The sequence below is a fragment of the Ranitomeya imitator genome, chromosome 3, assembly GCF_032444005.1.
Source record: "Ranitomeya imitator isolate aRanImi1 chromosome 3, aRanImi1.pri, whole genome shotgun sequence".
Classification (NCBI taxonomy): Eukaryota; Metazoa; Chordata; class Amphibia; order Anura; family Dendrobatidae; genus Ranitomeya; species Ranitomeya imitator.
The window spans coordinates 91,780,972-91,801,478 of record NC_091284.1 but is presented as its reverse complement, the minus strand read 5'-3'; the positions used below and the strand labels follow the sequence as shown (position 1 = coordinate 91,801,478).

Genomic DNA, 20,507 nt, shown 5'->3' with positions numbered 1-20,507 from the left:
GTCCTCCCGAGTATTTTTTTAGCGCTCGGAGATTTAGTTTTTCTTGCCGCAGCTGAATGATTTACATCTGTTAGCCAGCATAAGTACATGTGGGGGTTGCCTGGTTGCTAGGGAATCCCCACATGCTGGCTAACAGATGTAAATCATTCAGCTGCGGCAAGAAAAACTAAATTTCCGAGCGCTAAAAAAATACTCGGATGACCTCAGCGTGCTCGAGAAATCTTGAGTAACGAGTATATTTGCTCATCACTATTTATTTTGCTTGTGCACACAAGGTATTGTCATAATATGATATAATTACTACGTGGTGAGGTGTACACCAAACAAAAGTACAAAGGTTCAACAAAGTGTAAATCCTGCATTTCAAGTCGTTCTAAGTACACCACATACAAGTCCAGTTTATCTGTTGTTTCATACATAAAGGCTTAGGTCTTCTCCGAGTCCGGTCACTGTCCCATTTGTCCTTTTAATCTGAAATGCTGTCGGTACATGGGAGAGCCGCGCTGGTCTTGTTGCTAATACAAGATAATTGCTGATTGCCCAAAATAATCAGAAATAAACTTTACAAAAAGTGTAATAATGTGAGAATATATATTGCATCCTGAGGACCTCTCACCAAGCTAAAAGAGGGCAGTTTCTTCTCTTTATGCCTGCTGCTCCCCTGAGTGTTCCCTTTTTTTATTTGTATTTTTTAAAGTGCTGCATGGTTCCCGAGATAAGGTCCTTTTTATTTAGTGCTACTTTGTATGATCTTTACCAAGATGATGTGTCTCACAGGTAATAATGCAGAGCAGCCTAAAGACACGCCCCCAAATAATCCAGTAAGCTCCACCTCCTTGGAGAATTAATGTAAGTCTATGGACCCTTTTTGTCAGTATCATCACACTTAAAAATATGTTCTCATGTACATAGTTTTTTTTTGTACATTTTATTTTTCTGCAAGAAAAATACTGCAAAGCTGCAAAGGAAATTACACGTTTTTGGTGCATTTTTTTTTTTACACATTTGATGCATTTATTTTTTTTTGTGCTAAACCATTTTGATCTCAATGGGGAAAAACCTGCAGGAAAAACACGCCGCAGGTCATAAGATGCAAGTGAAAAAAATTCCCCGTGTGAATGAGGTTTTAAAAATCGCATTAATTTTGCTGTTACTGTAAAACACTGCCGGCCCTATCATTATGGCTGGTGTTTTGTACAAGTGTTCATGAATTCCGTACATGTTACTCCAGCGCTGCTTTCAACAACAAGGACATTTTACAACTGCTGCCTTCCTCCTCCAGAAATGCAAGTTTACAGTAATTTACACTATGAAAATGGCGTAACTTTCAATAAATTTGCTGAACAGGCTTCACCAAGCACTGTACCACCAAAGCTCTACCCACATTGATGCAGCTGCCTGGACCTGGCATAAAAAGGACAAAAGTTGGAAAACTTTTTTTATGCAACTGGAAGCGTTCCGCGATCATACATCGCCGCCGCTGCCTGCCATGATGGTACGTCTGACGCTGCGTGCCATGGTAGCACATATCCGCCACTGCATGTCACGGTAGCACATCTCCACTGCTGCGTGCCACGGTAGCACGTCTCCGCCACTGCATGCCGCGGTAGCACGTCTCCGCCGCTTTTTCCATGGTAGCACGTCTCCGCCTCTGCGTGCCATGGTAGCACATCGCCGCCGCTGCGTGCCATGATGGTACGTCTGCTGCTGCATGCCACGGTAGCACGTCTCCGCCACTGCGTGCCATGGTAGCATGTCTCCGCCACTGCATGCCGCGGTAGCACGTCTCCGCCGCTGCGTGCCGCGGTAGCACGTCTCTGCCGCTGTGTGCCGCGGTAGCACGTCTCTGCAGCTGTGTGCCGCGGTAGCACGTCTCTGCCGCTGTGTGCTGCGGTAGCACGTCTCTGCTGCTGTGTGCCGCGGTAGCACGTCTCTGCCGCTGTGTGCCGCGGTAGCACGTCTCTGCAGCTGTGTGACGCGGTAGCACGTCTCTGCCGCTGTGTGCCGCGGTAGCACGTCTCTGCCGCTGTGTGCCGCGGTAGCACATCTCTGCCGCTGCGTGCCGCGGTAGCACGTCTCTGCCGCTGTGTGCCGCGGTAAGACGTCTCTGCCGCCGCGTGCCGCGTTAGCACGTCTCCGCCGTTGCGTGCCGCGTTAGCACGTCTCCGCCGTTGCGTGCCGCGGTAGCACGTCTCCGCCGTTGCGTGCCGCGGTAGCACGTCTCCGCCGTTGCGTGCAGCGGTAGCACGTCTCTGCCGCTGCGTGCTGCGGTAATTATTTTGAAAATAAAACGTTATTTGAAAATGTAAATCACTTAAGATAAAAAAAAAAAAAAAAAAAAAAAGTATTTCTGAAGTAAGAGAAGACGAGCTGGTATTTTGTCATTTGGAAGATTCGGCTGAGGATGTTCCATCAGTTTCATTAAACCACAAGTATATTTAGCTAAATGGATGCATGTCTGTTCTCTAGTTGGGATTGTGGTTTGCATTTCTGGAAATGGCATAAATGATTGAAGTGACGGATGCATTTCAATCACGGAGTATGGGAAGAAGTGATGAGGTTCCAGAATAATCCTTCTGAAGACTTTGGGCGTTCATGACAGCTGACGCCAACAAGCTGCCTCAATGTCCGCCTCTGCTGCCGTTCATTACATATGACCTTGGAATAAAAGATCTCAAAGTTTCCCTACTTTCTAATAAAAATGGTCAAAAAGACTGAGCAATATCTTCAGAGATAGAAGCACAGCTCTCCGCTAGCAATGTAGGGAGCTCTAAATCTGCTTCCTAGACTTATTTTTTATGGCATTCTCATGCAAAGCTTATTAAAATCTCCCTCTACCTTGTGCTGGTGATGAATGTCACTGTGTTCTAGGAAAGGTGGCCATGTACCTTAGATAGCTGTTGGCCTCAGGCTTATTCAGCCACCAGGTGTTCCAGCCAACCCTTCCTGCCCATTGCCATGCACGCTTGGTTCAACCGAGTGTGCATGTATTCCTATCGCAGAGAAGGGATGTTAGAACTCTGACAGACTCCTGGGGGGATGACTTGTCTCCTTATAGAAACAATGGATCCGTCAGGATGAATGAAAATGTCCAATCTTTCTGTCCTTTCCTCCAACATCTGCAGATTTGGAATATTTAGTGGTTTCATTTCATGATAGGCAACCAACTTGCATCTAATGAGTGTGGGCACCTAAAGTCTCAGACATAGTGTCGCCTCATTACGTTCTCTCGCTCCATCTTCCTTTTCTTATTAGAGAGGGAAGTTTTAGATTCTGTGCATAAAGAATCGATTGCCATGTCCTACCAGTATTGAGCTAAAGTATACAGGATCGAGTGACTGATTTTTCTCTTTTGCAGCATCATTATTCTTGTAAATGCTGCTCTTAAACATGGTGAGACAAGACTTGGGTGGGGTTTTGTTTCCTCCGGCTGCAAAATCCATTTTTTCTTATAAAACTGGCAAAGATGGCATCTATTGTTACACACCCTCAGCTGTAATAAGTACCTGATGAAAGCTTAGTTCAGGGGGCAAATTACCGAGGACTTTCTACATTTTACACATACCTTAAGAAATCAATTATGTCCACTATATGGATGAGTGTATTTGGACACCTACACAATAAACTTACCAGAACCTTTATGACATCTCATACGAAAATCCATAGGTATCAGGGTGGATAAAAATCAATGTTTTTTTAAAAAAAATTAAAAAAAAAAATCGGATTTTTTTGATTTAAATCGGATTTTTTTCAATAAACTGCTTTTTGTGGAAAATATTTTACCATCCAAAGGTTCTTCCATCATGAGATAAAGCTGAGTTGTTTAACTCAGTAGAATAAAGGCTGTATATGTGTAACATTCACAATGCCATGCTCTTCCAGAGGTTTTTGTAGGATTAGTGGGCAGTTTCTCTCTTATATTATCACAGACGCTCGCTTTACTTATGCAGTTCTCAAAACTGAATTTGACTCCGCAGAGGCCCCAGCCTCTTCTTCACGGCAAAAATGTTACAACATGAACGGAGTTGAGAAAAAGGCCTTAATCCTATTGTTCTACAAACTTATGAATACAGAATCAACCCCTTCAGTGCCAAGTCCAAGAAGTTAGACAATATGTTTCTGATTGTTTGGAGTGGAATAGATCTGCACAACACAAGAAGAATGTGAATCTTCTGAGATGAGAAGTCATCTTCATCACCGCACTTCTCATGATGTTGCCTCATTCGCGCCACCAGGCCTTGCATCTCTTTGTTGCATCGTTTGCATTTTGCACGCATGCCTGCCTTACCGATAGGCGAAGGAGCTTCATTAAAATATTCCCAAACTGGGTCTCTTTTACGGCCTGCTGCCATTATAAGGAAAGAATGTAATAAACCTCAGATCGTACACACAAACAGATCCAGACTTGTCTGTCTGTGGCTATGCTGCAGTATTATGCTCAAAGTTTGACTTTCATTTTCTTGTCTGCTTGCCCTTCCTCCTCCTCACACTTAGATTCACATTCTTCTTGTGTTGTGCAGATCTATTCCACTCCAAACAATCAGAAACATATTGTCTAACTTCTTGGACTTGGCACTGAAGGGGTTGATTCTGTATTCATAGGTTTGTAGAACAATAGGATTAAGGTCTTTTTCTCAACTCTGTTCATGTTGTAACATTTTTGCCTTGAAGAAGAGGCTGGGACCTCTGCGGAGTCAAATTCAGTTAGGTAGAAACTTTGATTTAAATCACTGATTTAAATCAAGCCTTACTGACTAGTGATTTAAATCGTGATTTAAATCGTGATTTAAATCAGTTAGATTTAAATCAAATCCACCCTGATAGGTATTAATATGGACTTGGTCACCACCTTGCAGCTTCTGATCTTTTGGGAAGTCTTCCTACAAGATTTTGTTGTGTGTGGAAATTTTTGCCCAATTATCTAGAGGAACATTTTTGAAGTGACATTGATGTTGGGTGAGCGGACCTGGCTCACAATCTGTTGTAGTTCATCTTGAAGGTGGTTGTAATCCTGACTGTGTGGACCAGTCAAGTTCTTCCTCATCAGATTCCCCCAACCGTCCCTTAATGAACCGTACTCTGGGCATTGGAGCACAGTCATGGTGGAACAGGAATGGAAATATGTTCGGGTGGATTCGGAACTCCCAAATCTATGAATTGAGAGACGGCACATGCATTTCTACCTGTCTACACCCTGGAGGTCGGAAGAGAGGCCTGGTGGGGACCCCTGTTCTGGAGATAGATGGGCCACATTTATGACATATCTAATAGATATGCTCTAAATGTCTTTTGTGAGGCAACCCGTCATTTATTAAACTACCGTAGTTTTACATCTACCCTTTTTCTTATGAAGCTGTAGTCTGGCTGCCACGACACCTTGGTTCTTCATTTTTTGCTCACTTCTTCTTGATTGTAGAATTTATCATGCTATTTACAGTTTATGACAATGAATGAAATGCCGCGCTCCCGCCCCAGCGTGGTCTGCTGCTCCTGCTGTTATAGAGAATATCTTTGTTATCCTTGGAACTTTTGCTGACAATAGATCTACGTTTGCATCACTTTAGCCTTCAGAGCTGTAATAATTGAGGGAACTTCCTGTTTCCATCATGAAGTAATGAACGGTTCTACTGTTGAATTGTTTTCGTTACCTTGGTAAGTTTGGCTGCATTTGTATACTCTGAATGTTCTTGTGTTTGGTCTGCCAGAGGTTCAGCTGGAGTACGCCAGCTTCATCTAGCCATGCGGCTCACATTTATGGCCTCTTGTACTCCTTTCTATATTTTTAGCTAGATAACAAATTTTACAAAAAAAAAAAAAAAAATGCTGTATCGAAAAGTTCTATCAGCCCATTTATGTGATCGATATACCGTACTTAAAAAGGCAAGGAAAATGTTTGTATCAAACGGAGGCTTCACCAGGATTTTTTCTGGATTGTCTCGATTCTCTTTCATTCATATGACCGTATTAAGCTCTGTGTTGTAGATTACCTCAGCAGACTAATATTTTAGGATATATACAGATGTCAATAAAGTGTGTGTGTATACACTGCTCAAAAAATAAAGGGAACGCTTAAACAGAATCTAACTTCAAGTAAATCAAACTTCTGTGAAATCAAACTGTCCACTTAGGAAGCAACACTGATTGACAATCAATTTCATATGCTGTTGTGCAAATTGAATAGACAACAGATGGAAATTATTGGCAATTATCAAGGCACACTCAATAAAGGAGTGGTTCCGCAGATGGGGACCACAGACCACATCTCAGTACCAATGCTTTCTGGCTGATGTTTTGGTCACTTTTGAATGTTGGTTGTGCTTTCACACTCGTGGTAGCATGAGATGGGCTCTACAACCCACACAATTGGCTCAGGTAGTGCAGCTCATCCAGGATGGCACATCAATACGAGCTGTGGCAAGAAGGCTTGCTGTGTCTGTCAGCGTAGTGTCCAGAGGCTGGAGGCACTGCCAGTAGACAGGCCAGTACACCAGGAGACGTGGAGGGGGCCATAAGAGGGCAACAACCCAGCAGCAGGACCGCTACCTCAGCCTTTGTGCAAGGAGGAACACTGCCAGAGCCATGCAAAATGACCTCCAGCAGGCCACAAATGTGCATGTATCTGCAGAAGCGGTTAGAAACCGACTTCATGAGGATGGTCTGAGTGCCCGACGTCTACAGATGGAGGTTGTGCTCACAGCCAAACACCATGCAAAACGATTGGCATTTGCCACAGAACACCAGGATTGGCAAAATTGCCACTGGTGCCCTGTGCTCTTCACAGATGAAAGCAGGTTCACACTGAGCACATGTGACCGATGTGACAGTCTGGAAATGCTGTGGAGAGTGATCTGCTGCCTGCAACATCCTTCAGCATGACTGGTTTGGCAGTGGGTCAGTAATGGTGAAGAGGTGGCATTTCTTTGGAGGGCCGCTCAGCCCTCCATGTGCTCGCCAGAGGTAGCCTGACTGCCATTAGGTACCGAGATGAGATCCTCAGACCCCTTGTGAGACCATATGCTGGTGCGGTTGACCCTGGTTTCCTCCTAATGCATGACAATGCCAGACCTCATGTGGCTGGAGTGTGTCAGCAATTCCTGTAAGATGAAGGCACTGAAGCTATGGACTGCCCCGCCCGTTCCCCAAACCTGAATCCGATTGAACACCTCTGGGACATCATGTCTCGCACCATCCACCAACGTTGCACCACAGACTGTCCAGGAGTTGGCGGATACTTTAGTCCAGGTCTGGGAGGAGATCCCTCAGGAGACTATCCGCCTCCTCATCAGAAGCATGCCCAGGTGTTGTAGGGAGGTCATACAGGCACGTGGAGGCCACACACACACTACTGAGCATAATTTCCTTGTTTTGTTATTATACATTTTTATAGCGCCATTTAATCCATGGTGCTTTACATGTGAATACGGGGCAAATATAGACAAATACATTAAACATGAGCAAAAAACATGACACACAGGTACATAAGGAGGGAGGACCCTGCCCGCGAGGGCTCACAGTCTGCAGGGGATCAGGTTGTGCAGCGTTTCAGTAGGTTGAGGATCACTGCAGGCTGTAGGCTTGTCGGAGGAGGTGAGTCTTCAGGTTCTTTTTGAAGGTTTCTATGGTAGGCGAGAGTCTGATATGTTGGGGTAGAGAGTCCCAGAGTATGGGGGAAGCACAGGAGAAGTCTTGGTATTGAGGCATTTCCACTGAGTTTGGATCAGACTGTAAGTTGATTTTCCACTTTGATTTTGAGTATCGTTCCAAATCCAGGCCTCCATTGGTTAATAAATTTGATTTCCATTGATGATTTTTGTGATTTTGTCGTCAGCACATTCAACTTTGTACAGAACAAAGTATTCAGTGAGAATATTTCATTCATTCAGATCTAGGATGTGTTATTTGAGTGTTCCCTATATTTTTTGAAGCTATATATATATATATATATATATATATATATATATATATATATACATACATACACATATATATATATATATATATATATATATATATATACTAGCTGAAGAGCCCGGCGTTGCCTGGGCATAGTAAATATCTGTGGTTAGTTATAGCACCTCACTTCTCTTATTTTCCCATCACGCCTCTCATTTTCCCAATCACATCTTTCATTTTCCTCCTCACACCTCTCATTTTCTCCCTCACTCCTCTCATTCCCCCCTAACACTTGTCATTTCAACCTCACATCTGTCATTTTCTGATCACTCCACTATTTTTCCTCACTTCTCTCATTTTGCACTCACACCTTTTCATTTTCACCTCACACCTCATTTTCACCTCATCACCTCAGTATATACATGTTTGTCATCTCCCTTATATATAGTATACATCTGTATGTCATCTCCTGTATATAGTATATACCTGTATGTCATCTCCCCTGTATATAGTATATACCTGCTGTGTGTCATCTCCACTATATATAGTATATACCTGAATGTCATCTCCTTCTATATATAGTATATACCTGTATGTCAACTCCTCCTGTATATAGTATATACCTGTGTCATCTCCTCCTGCATATAGTATATACCTGCATGTCATCTTCTATATATATAGCATATACCTGTATGTCATCTCCTCCTGTATATAGTATATACCTGTGTCATCTCCCCTGTATATAGTATATATCTGAGTGTCATCTCCTCCTGCATATAGTATATACCTGCATGTCATCTTCTATATATAGCATATACCTGTATGTCATCTCCTCCTGTATATAGTATATACCTGTATGTCATCTCCTCCTGTATATATATGTACCTATATGTCATCTCCTCCTCTATATAGTATATACCTGTGTGTCATCTCTCCTGTATATAGTATATATCTGTGTGTCATCTCCCCTGTATATAGTATATACCTGTGTGTCATCTCCTCCTGTATTAGACCTCGTTCACACGTTATTTGCTCAGTATTTTTACCTCAGTATTTGTAAGCTAAATTGGCAGCCTGATAAATCCCCAGCCAACAGGAAGCCCTCCCCCTGGCAGTATATATTAGCTCACACATACACATAATAGACAGGTCATGTGACTGACAGCTGCTGTATTTCCTATATGGTGCAATTGTTGTAGTTTGTCTGCTTATTAATCAGATTTTTATTTTTGAAGGATAATACCAGACTTGTGTGTGTTTTAGGGCGAGTTTCGTTTGTCAAGTTGTGTGTTGAGTTGCGTGTGGCGATATGCATGTAGCGACTTTTGTGAGATGAGTTTTGTGTAGCAACATGCGTGTAGCAACTTTTTGTGTGTCGAGTTACATGTGACAGGTTAGTGTAGCAAGTTGTGTGCAGCAAGTTTTGCGCATGGCGAGTTTTGCGCGTTGCGAGTTTTATGTGTGGTGCCTTTTGAGTATGTGCAAGTTTTGTGTGAGGCAACTTTTGCATGTGTTGCAACTTTTGTGCATGTGGCAATTTTTCCGCGTGTGCAAGTTTTGCGTGTGGCGAGTTTTTCATGAGGAGAATTTTGCACTTGTGGCGAGTTTTGCAAGAGCCTAGTTTTTGCATGTGGCGAGTTCTGCGCGTGGCGAGTTTTGAGTGGCGACTTTTGTGTTTTGACTTTTATGTGGCGAGGTTGGTGTATTTGTGGTGAAATGTGTGCTGAGGGTAATATGTGTTCAAGCACGTGGTAGTGTGTGGCGCATTTTGTGTGTGTTCATATCCCCGTGTGTGGTGAGTATCCCATGTCGAGGCCCTACCTTAGCAACTGTACGGTATATACTCTTTGGCGCCATCGCTCTCATTCTTTAAGTCCCCCTTGTTCACATCTGGCAGCTGTCAATTTGCCTCCTACACTTTTCTTTTCATTTTTTCCCATTATGTAGATAGGGGCAAAATAGTTTGGTGAATTGGAAAGCGCGGGGTTAAAATTTCACCTCACAACATAGCCTATGACGCTCTCAGGGTCCAGACGTGTCACTGTGCAAAATTTTGTTGCTGTAGCTGCGACGCTTCCAACACTTTTCCTTTCACTTTTTCCCCATTATGTAGATAGGGGCAAAATTGTTTGTTGAATTGGAACGCGCGGGGTTAAAATTTCACCTCACAACGAAGCCTATGACGCTCTGTGTCCCGACGTGTGACTGTGCAAAATTTTGTTTCTGTAGCTGCGATGCCTCCAACACTTTTCCTTTCACTTTTTTCCCCATTATGTAGATAGGGGCAAAATTGTTTGGTGAATTGGAAAGCGCGGGGTTAATATTTCACCTCACAACGTAGCCTATGACGCTCTCAGGGTCCAGACGTGTGACTGTGCAAAATTTTGTTGCTGTAGCTGCGACGGTGCAGATGCCAATCCCGGACATACACACACACACACACACACACACACACACACACACACACACACACACACACACACACACACACACACACACACACACACACACACACACACACATTCAGCTTTATATAGTAGATATATATATCAAAAGTTTGGACACCTTCTCATTCAAAGATTTATCTTTATTTTCATGACTATGACAATTGTACATTCACACTGAAGGCATCAAAACTATGAATTAACACATGTGGAATTATATACTTAACAAAAAAGTGTGAAACAACTGAAATTATGTTTTATATTCTAGGTTCTTCAAAGTAGCCACCCTTTGCTTTGATGACTGCTTTGCACACTCTTGGCATCTCTTGATGAGCTTCAAGAGGTAGTCACCGGGAATGGTTTTCACTTCACAGGTGTGCCCTGTCAGGTTTAATAAGTGAGATTTCTTGCCTTATAAATGGGGTTGGGACCATCAGTTGTGTTGTGCAGAAGTCTGGTGGATACACAGCTGATTGTCCTACTGAATAGACTGTTAGAATTTGTATTATGGCAAGAAAAAAGCAGCTAAGTAAAGAGAAACGAGTGGCCATCATACTTTAAGAAATGAAGGTCAGTCAGTCCAAAAAATTGTGAAAACTTTGAAAGTGTCCCCAAGTGCAGTTGCAAAAACCATCAAGAGCTACAAAGAACTTGGCTCACATGAGAACCGCCCCAGGAAAGGAAGACCAAGAGTCACCTCTGCTTCTGAGGATAAGTTTATCCCAGTCATCATCCTCAGAAATCGCAGGTTAGCAGCAGCTCAGAATTGACACCAGGTCAATGCCACACAGAGTTCTAGCAGCAGACACATCGCTACAACAACTGTTAAGAGGAGACTTTGTGCAGCAGGCCTTCATGGTAAAATAGCTGCTAGGAAACCACTGCTAAGGACAGGCAACAAGCAGAAGAGACTTGTTTGTGCTAAAGAACACAATAAATGGACATTAGACCAGTGGAAATCTGCTTTGGTCTGATGATTCCAAATTTCAGATCTTTGGTTCCAATGACCCTGTCTTTGTGCGACGCAGAAAAGGTGAACGGATGGACTCTACATGCCTGGTTACCATCGTGAAGCATGGAGGAGGAGGCATGATGGCGTGGGGGTGCTTTGCTTGTGACACTGTTGGGGATTTATTCAAAATTGAAGGCATACTGAACCAGCATGGCTACCACAGCATCTTGCAGCGGCATGCTATTCCATCTGGTTTTGTTTAGATGGACCATCATTTATTTTTCAACAGGACAATGACCCCAAACACACCTCCAGGCTGTGCAAGGGATATTTGACCAAGAAGGAGAGTGATGGGGTGCTACACCAGATGACCTGGCCTCCACAGTCACCAGACCTTAACCCAATCGAGATGGTTTGATGTGAGCTGGACCGCAGAGTGAAGGCAAAAGGGCCAACAAGTGCTAAGCGTCTCTGGGAACTCCTTCAAGACTGTTGGAAGACCATTTCCGGTGACTACGTCTTGAAGCTCAACAAGAGAATGCCAAGAGTGTGCAAAGCAGTCATCAAAGCAAAAGGTGGCTACTTTGAAGAACATAGACTATAAGACATATTTTCAGTTGTTTCACACTTTTTTGCTAAGTATATAATTCCACATGTGTTAATTCATAGTTTTGATGCCTTCAGTTTGAATATACAATTTTCATAGTCATGAAAATACAGAAAAATCTTTGAATAAGAAGGTGCGTCCAAACTTTTGGTCTGTACTGTGTGTTTGTATGTGTGTGTGTGTGTATATATATATATATATATATATATATGTATATATATATATGTATATATATGTATATAATATATAGATAGATAGATATGTCTCTCTATATATCTATAATATAACGCTGGGAGCGTCACTCTGTCCGAAGCCTTTATAGACTGCGCAAGCGCCGGCACAGTCTGGACCCCACAGAGTGACGCTCCCACCGGAGAGGCAGGGACCGTGGACGCGCCAGGAGGGTATTATATTCACCTGTCACCCGTTCCAGCGCTGCGTGCGGCTCCGTGTTCCGGGTCCTGTGACGTTCACAGTTCAGAAGGCGCGATAACACACTTAATGCGCGCCGCCCTCTGACTGAACAGTCACAGCCAGAGGAGCCGGAACACGGAGCGGCGTGCAGCGCTGGATCACGGCCAGGTGAATATAGCAAGTGTCGGGGGGCCTGAGCTAGCGGCGATACCGGCACCTGACCCCCACAGCTCGCCGATGTCCCCGCCTGCTCAGGCCCTCAGCACTGGGCGCCCAGCGACGATAGGTGAGTATGGTATTTTTTTTTTTTTATATATCGCAGCAGCATACGGGGCATATACAATGGAGCATCTTATGGGGCCATCAACCATAATGGAGCAGTGTACGGGGGCATATACTATGGAGCATCTTATGGGGCCATCAACCATAATGGAGCAGTGTACGGGGGCATATAATATGGAGCATCTTATGGGGGCCATCAACTATAATGGAGCAGTGTACAGGGGCATATACTATGGAGCATCTTATGGGGGCCATCAACCATAATGGAGCAGTGTACGGGGTCATATACTATGGAGCATCTTATGGGGGCCATCAACCATAATGGAGCAGTGTACGGGGCCATATACTATGGAGCATCTTATGGGGGCCATAAACCATAATGGAGCAGTGTACGGGGGCATATAATATGGAGCATCTTATGGGGGCCATCAACCATAATGGAGCAGTGTACGGGGGCATATACAATGGAGCATCTTATGGGGCCATCAACCATAATGGAGCAGTGTACGGGGGCATATACAATGGAGCATCTTATGGGGGTCATCAACCATAATGGAGCAGTGTACGGGGGCATATACTATGGAGCATCTTATGGGGCCATCAACCATAATGGAACAGTGTACGGGGGCATATAATATGGAGCATCTTATGGGGGCCATCAACTATAATGAAGCAGTGTACAGGGGCATATACTATGGAGCATCCTATGGGGGCCATCAACCATAATGAAGCAGTGTACGGGGCCATATACTATGGAGCATCTTATGGGGTCCATAAACCATAATGGAGCAGTGTACGGGGGCATATAATATGGAGCATCTTATGGGGGCCATCAACCATAATGGAGCAGTGTACGGGGGCATATACTATGGAGCATCTTATGGGGGCCATTAACCATAATGGAGCAGTATACGGGGGCATATAATATGGAGCATCTTATGGGGGCCATCAACCATAATGGAGCAGTGTACGGGGGCATATAATATGGAGCATCTTATGGGGGTCATCAACCATAATGGAGCAGTGTACGGGGGCATATACTATGGAGCATCTTATGGGGCCATCAACCATAATGGAGCAGTGTACGGGTGCACATACTATGGAGCATCTTATGGGGGCCATAAACCTTTATGGAGCAGTGTACGGGGCATATACTATGGAGCATCTTATGGGGGCCATAAACCTTTATGGAGCAGTATACGGGGCATATACTATGGAGCATCTTATGGGGGCCATAAACCTTTATGGAGCAGTGTACGGGGCATATACTATGGAGCATCTTATGGGGGCCATAAACCTTTATGGAGCAGCGTATGGGGCATATGGATGGAGGCAGCAAATTACAGAACGGTGGCGCAGGATGGGAGCAGCACATGATAGAACGGGGGTGCAGGATGGCAGCAGCACATGACAGAACGGGGGTGCAGGATGGCAGCAGCACATGACAGAATGGGGGCGCAGGATGGTAGCAGCACATGACAGAACAGGGGTGCAGGATGGGAGCAGCACATGACAGAACGGGGGTGCAGGATGGAAGCAGCACATGACAGAATGGGGGTGCAGGATGGAAGCAGCACATGACAGAACGGGGGTGCAGGATGGGTGCAGCACATGACAGGATGGGGACGCAGGATGGAGCAGCACATGACAGGATGGGGGCGCAGGATGGGTGCAGCACATGACAGGATGGGGACGCAGGATGGAGCAGCACATGACAGGATGGGGGCACAGGATGGGAGCAGCAAATGACAGAATGGAGGCGCAGGATGGGTGCAGCACATGTCAGAATAGAGGCGCAGGATGGCTGTAGCACATGACAGGATGGGGATGCAGGATGGAGCAGCACATGACAGGATGGGGACGCAGGATGGAGCAGCACATGACAGGATGGGGACGCAGGATGGAGCGGCACATACCAGGATGGAGACCATATACCAATATAAATGCTCGCCACCCGGGCGTAGAACGGGTTCAATAGCATATATATATATATATATATATATATATATATATATATATATATATATATATATATATATATATATATATATATATATATATATATATATATATATGTATATATGTATATATGTATATGTGTGTGCATATATATATGCTGCTGCAGACCCTCTCATCCCTTGGCATCACAGTCTTGGCCCTATCCTGGATCTCGTCATACCTAACTGACCGGACATTCAGCGTCTCCCACTCACACACCACCTCCTCACCTCGCCCCCTATCTGTCGAATTCCCTCAAGGTTCAGTTCTCGGACCCCTGCGCTTCTCCATTTACACCCTTGGCCTGGGACAGGTCATAGACTCTCACGGCTTTCAGTATCATCTCTATGCTGACGACATACAGATCTACATCTCTGGACCAGATATCACCTCCCTACTTACCAGAATCCCTCAATGTCTGTCTGCTATTTCATCCTTCTCCTCCACTAGATTTCTAAAACTTAACATGGACAAAACAGAATTCATCATCTTTCCCCATCTCACACGACCTCCCCAACGAACCTATCCATTACAGTAAACGGCTTCCCACTCTCCCCAGTCCCACAAGCCCGCTGTCTTGGGGTAATCCTTGACACTGATCTCTCCTTCAAACCACATATCCAAGCTCTTTCTACTTCCTGCCGCCTCCAACTCAAAAATATTTCACGGATCCGTACATTCCTAAACCAAGAAACTGCAAAAACCCTAGTCAATGCCCTCATCATCTCCCGCCTCGACTACTGTAACCTCCTGCTCTGTGGCCTCCCCTCTAACACTCTTGCACCCCTTTAATCTATTCTAAACTCTGCTGCCAGACTAATCCACCTGTCCCCCCGCTATTCCCCGGCCTCTCCCCTCTGTCAATCCTTGCACTGGCTTCCCATCACCCAGAGACTCCAGTACAAAAGCCTAACCATGACATACAAAGCCATCCACAACCTGTCTCCTCCATTCATCTGTGACCTCGTCTCCCGGTATTTTGCTGCACGCAACCTCCGATCCTCACAAGATCTCCTTCTCTACTCCCCTCTTATCTCCTCTTCCCACAATCACATACAAGACTTCTCTCGTGCATCCCCCATACTCTGGAACTCTCTACCACAACACATCAGATTCTCACCTACCATCGAAACCTTCAAAAAGAACCTGAAGACGCACCTCTTCCGACAAGCCTACAGCCTGCAGTAACCACCGATCGACCAAACCGCTGCATGACCAGCTCTACCCTCACCCTCTGTATCCTCACCCATCCCTTGTAGATTGTGAGCCCTCGCGGGCAGGGTCCTCTCTCCTCCTGTACCAGTTATGACTTGTATTGTCTAAGATTATTGTACTTGTTTTATTATGTATACCCCTCCTCACATGTAAAGCGCCATGGAATAAATGGCGCTATAATAAATAATAATAATAATATATATATATATATATATCTCTACTATATAATTGTCTAAGGGTCACTTCCGTCTTTCTGTCTGTCCTTCTTTCTTTCTGTCACGGAAATCCCAAGTCGCTGATTGGTCGTGGCAAAACAGCCACGACCAATCAGCGACGGGCACGGTCCGGCAGCAAAATGGCCGCTCCTTACTCCCCGCAGTCAGTGCCCGCAGTCCATACTCCCCTCCAGTCAGCGCTCACACAGGGTTAAGGCAGCGTTAACGGACCGCGTTATGCCGCGGTGTAACACACTCCGTTAATGCTGCTATTAACCCTGTGTGAACCACTTTTTACTATTGATGCTGCCTATGCAGCATCAATAGTAAAAAGATCTAATGTTAAAAATAATTTAAAAAATCCGCTACGTCATCTCGCAAGACCGCAATGCACTCTTGGGACCGGAGCGTCGCGAGGAGCATCGGTTAATGCCTGGGCTGGATCCGGGGGCTGATGGAAGGTGAGTATATAACTATTTCTTATTTTAATTCTTTTTTTAGCAGGGATATGGTGCCCACATTGCTATATACTGCGTGGGCTGTGCTATATACTACATCTCTGTGCTGTATACTATGTGGGCTGTGCTATATACTATGTGGGCTGTGCTATATACTACGTGTCTGTTCTATATACTACGAGGCTGAGCAATATACTACCTGGCTGGGCAGTATACTATGTGGCTGGGCAATATACTACGTGTCTTTGCTATATACTACGTGGCGCCTGGCCGCGAACAATCAGCGACAGACAGTCCGGCCGCGAATTGGCGCAAAATTTGAACCACGCTTCGCTAATTGGTCGCACCCTGCCGAATCCTGTATATCAATTGCATTAATCTGAAAACTTTCACAAAGTGAAAACCTGTTTTTCAAGCAATGCATATGTGCAAATACCAGGTATATAAAGGGTATACATCATTAAAGTGCTTAACAGTAATTACATAAGAAAGAGCATGTGTTTGCACCAAAAAAACAAAACTAAAAAATGCAATTTATAATGCATACAAATTGAAATCTATTAAAGTGCAGTGCAGAGGTGTACATACAGACAATATATAATATTAATTCCGATATCAATTGGTAATTAAAGTACAGCCGTAAAGTATTAATCAACTCCATGGGTCACCCCATTCTAGTTATGCAGGTGCACGTGCTAGTCGGCGTCTTGTAACACTTAGTGCGCATGTCAGAAGAGGATAATGAGAGCATCCCAAAGCAGGAAGAGAGCGTCATCTCGCGCATGCGCTGGAGACACTTTGCGATCACCGCACGATCTTCGTTGCGGGCAAAGGACATTCAATATACTGCGCTAATAATAAGGAATTGCAAGCGCCTGTGCAAATGTCAAATCGTGCATGCGCAATAGACAGTTTATACACTTGACGCCATCTTACGTGAAGGAAAAATAGCATACCCTTTCTTTTAACAATGCATACAACCCATTCTGTTCCTTATAGGAAGATTGTGTTAGAGCTGAACGTATTCTAATGAGGATATTAAATTAAACTCCACCTTTAATTGTAAGTGGCTAAGGATATAACCCCCAAAGTAGTGAAAGTACGCCCTATTAGCTGGGGCTGGTAACTCACCACATGGAAATTGGGGATTCACATGTCTTGTAAAAGGCATGTATCTCAACCCCAAATGTCAGTTGGGTACACCACTCCTTATCTGCCACATATTTCTGAAAAAGGGTAAAAGAGGGAGAGAAAAAATACCCTCAAAAATCATATCAGGAAAAGCTTGTTTTTAATTACTACATGCACATTATCTTTTCCAAAGATAAAAAATCCTGCAGATCCTCATGAATGGGTCATGATTCTTGAGTATGTTCATATTTCAAATGATCTAGAAATAAACCCCATAAGAAATGGAAAATTAATTGCCATTATACCCATTACCATAACTCCCCATGGGAAAAGTTCCATGGGTCAAAGATAAAGGAATACTATACAAAGTACAACTTTAAAGGACTGTTTGCAAATTAAAATCTACATTTAACACAAACGGTTTTAGTGTGTTCAGTTTGTGAATCCACTTTAATTCTCTAATTTTTAATTTAATTCTATCGCCACCCCGTCTTAATGGGGAATATGGTCAATGATGCGAAGCTTTCGATTTCTCTCAGTATGGCCCTCATCCATGAAATATTTCGACACAGGTAAGTTTAGTTTCTTTTTTTCCTAATTGGGTATCTGGTGATTCACACGGGTTTTGACGTTCCATGTGGTCTCACCTACATACCACAATATGCAAGGACATTCCAATAAATAAAATAATCGTAGTCGCGCTTTATCATATTAATACAATTAGTGCATCCCAAGCTTGGGTAGCAGCCCACTCTGTTTCCCAGTGAGTGACCTCTCGCTGTGACATTATACGTACATCTATATGTGAGTATTTTATAAATGGATTTCTTCCTATGAACAATACACTCACACCGGCACCATATGGCGAAACATTTTGTGCTCATTGTATCAGGCTATGTGCCGGTTTTAGATTCTGGTGCAGTTTTCCCAGGCGAAACCTCTTGAGGAAACGTCAGAAGAGGTTTTTTTGCTGTCGTTCTGGTGTCGTCTCCGCTGCCAGTGTCTTTTACTCTGTGAGGTGAAGTATGGGGAGTGGGAAGCTTCTGAGAGGAAGCCACCGAAAAATATCACTTTTTTAATGTCTTCAGAACCAAACATGTGCACAGTGATGCCGCTTTTTACATGGCTGTGCATTATGTTCATGTTATGGGGCCCTTTTGAGGTTGTGTTTCAGGCAGATCCTGGGCCTGTATGCTCATACCCGTACAGGTTTTTTTCCCCGACTTCCTACCTTGCCTGTAGCTTGTTTAAAAAATTAAATAACTATCTTAACTTCCCCTCCTGGGGTCCATTGCTGAGTCTCTGCTGCTGCTCTTGGTGTCTCTTATTGTTTGCAGCCCTGATGTCAGCGCTGCAGCCGATCAGTGACCTCAGCAGCCCATGTCGTTAGCGCTCTGGCAGAGCAGCTCTGTTATTGGCTGCACTGAAGTGCTGGCGAGGTGACATCCGTGCTGCAGACAGTAACATACAGATGGACCTGAGATTTGGGTCCCCTTCACGTGTCTGTATAAAACCGGTCCTGGGAAAAAGCCGTACTGTTGTCGTCAGTGTTTTGGATCGGTGTGCCATCAGTGTACGGACTGTGTTTTTCCTGGATGGATAAAGAATATAATTGCAAAACTTTTTTTTTTTTTCCTCCATGATATAATGATGTTCTTATCTTTGTACTATGGTCACCGATCACACCCTATAACCGCGATCTGCGTAGTGTTATGAACTTTATGCTTTTATAGCACAATGAAATCTCCCGCTATCTATCTCACCACCCCCGTCTTTTCTTACAGGGAGAAAGCGAATCTGATAAAGGACTTTTGATGAGAAAACTTGTCCTCTCTGGGGTCCTAGCAAGTGAAGAAATCTATATTAACCAGCTAGAAGCTCTGCTTTTGGTAAGTAGATTTTCTTGTTTATGAGTAACAGTGGTAATAAACTCATTAAGTGTGGAATTATGTCGAAGAGCCGTGAGACATGCAGGCGTAGGACTCGAGCGTATTCGAGCAAGTCAAGGTCTCTTGGTTAGCACCTGAGCATGCACAGATAACACCTTATCCACGCATACTCGCTCATCACTATTGTCCGCTTTTATCCATCCATGGGGAGATTTAACAAGGTTGTCTTTTGAAAAGAAAATCCAAGTCAAAGCAAAATTGTGGTGGGTACAACTATTCTGTATAGAGAACCAGTCAATCATATAAAATCAACCAGTGGGAAAATAAAAAGTAGTGTATATTTATTTTTTATTTATTATTATAGCGCCATTTATTCCATGGCGTTTTACATGTGAGGAGGGGTATACATAATAAAAACAAGTACAATGATCTTGAACAATACAAGTCACAACTGGTACAGGAGGAGAGAGGACCCTGCCCGCGAGGGCTCACAATCTACAAGGGATGGGTGAGGTTATACAAAATAAGGACTGCACATCCAGATAAATGAAACTATATTTGGAAAAAGAGAAAATTTTTTACACGGCTATTAAAAACGCCAACTGTGTGTATGATGACCTATCTCAGCTCAAAATAATAAGCAAGAATAATCCACGTCCTCAAACCAAAGTCATAGGTGCCGATATGCAGTAGGAACACACAAAAAAAAACATAAAAAAACTATACCCCAAATAATAATGTAATACAATTTTAAAAATATATTTGAAGAATTGGTGTGTAAGAAATATGATGTTATTTAAAGCCTAAAAGATATGATGAGAAAACAAGAAAATAATGAAAAAAAAATTAACTGTAGCAGCAACAGCCATTTTGAGCAAAATAAAAAAACCATGCATGGAGGAGAAAATGGAGTAAAAAAACCTTTGCAAATAATATCCGCTAATAGGTGAAAAAGAATCATTCCTTTTTGGCTTTGAAACACATTTATTACATACACATTCTTAAAAAT

At 43.7% G+C, this 20,507-nt stretch overlaps 1 protein-coding gene across 4 annotated transcripts in view; it reads left to right on the top strand.

Annotated features, from left to right (window-relative positions):
* LOC138672777 (active breakpoint cluster region-related protein) overlaps nucleotides 1-20,507 on the top strand; it is a 423,730-nt gene that overhangs the window by 224,438 nt on the left and 178,785 nt on the right. For all 4 annotated transcript variants that reach the window (XM_069761126.1, XM_069761127.1, XM_069761128.1 and 1 more), the window contains one exon: nucleotides 19,394-19,498. In XM_069761126.1, coding sequence (XP_069617227.1) covers nucleotides 19,394-19,498 — 105 coding nt within the window. The remainder of the gene's footprint in view (nucleotides 1-19,393; nucleotides 19,499-20,507) is intronic.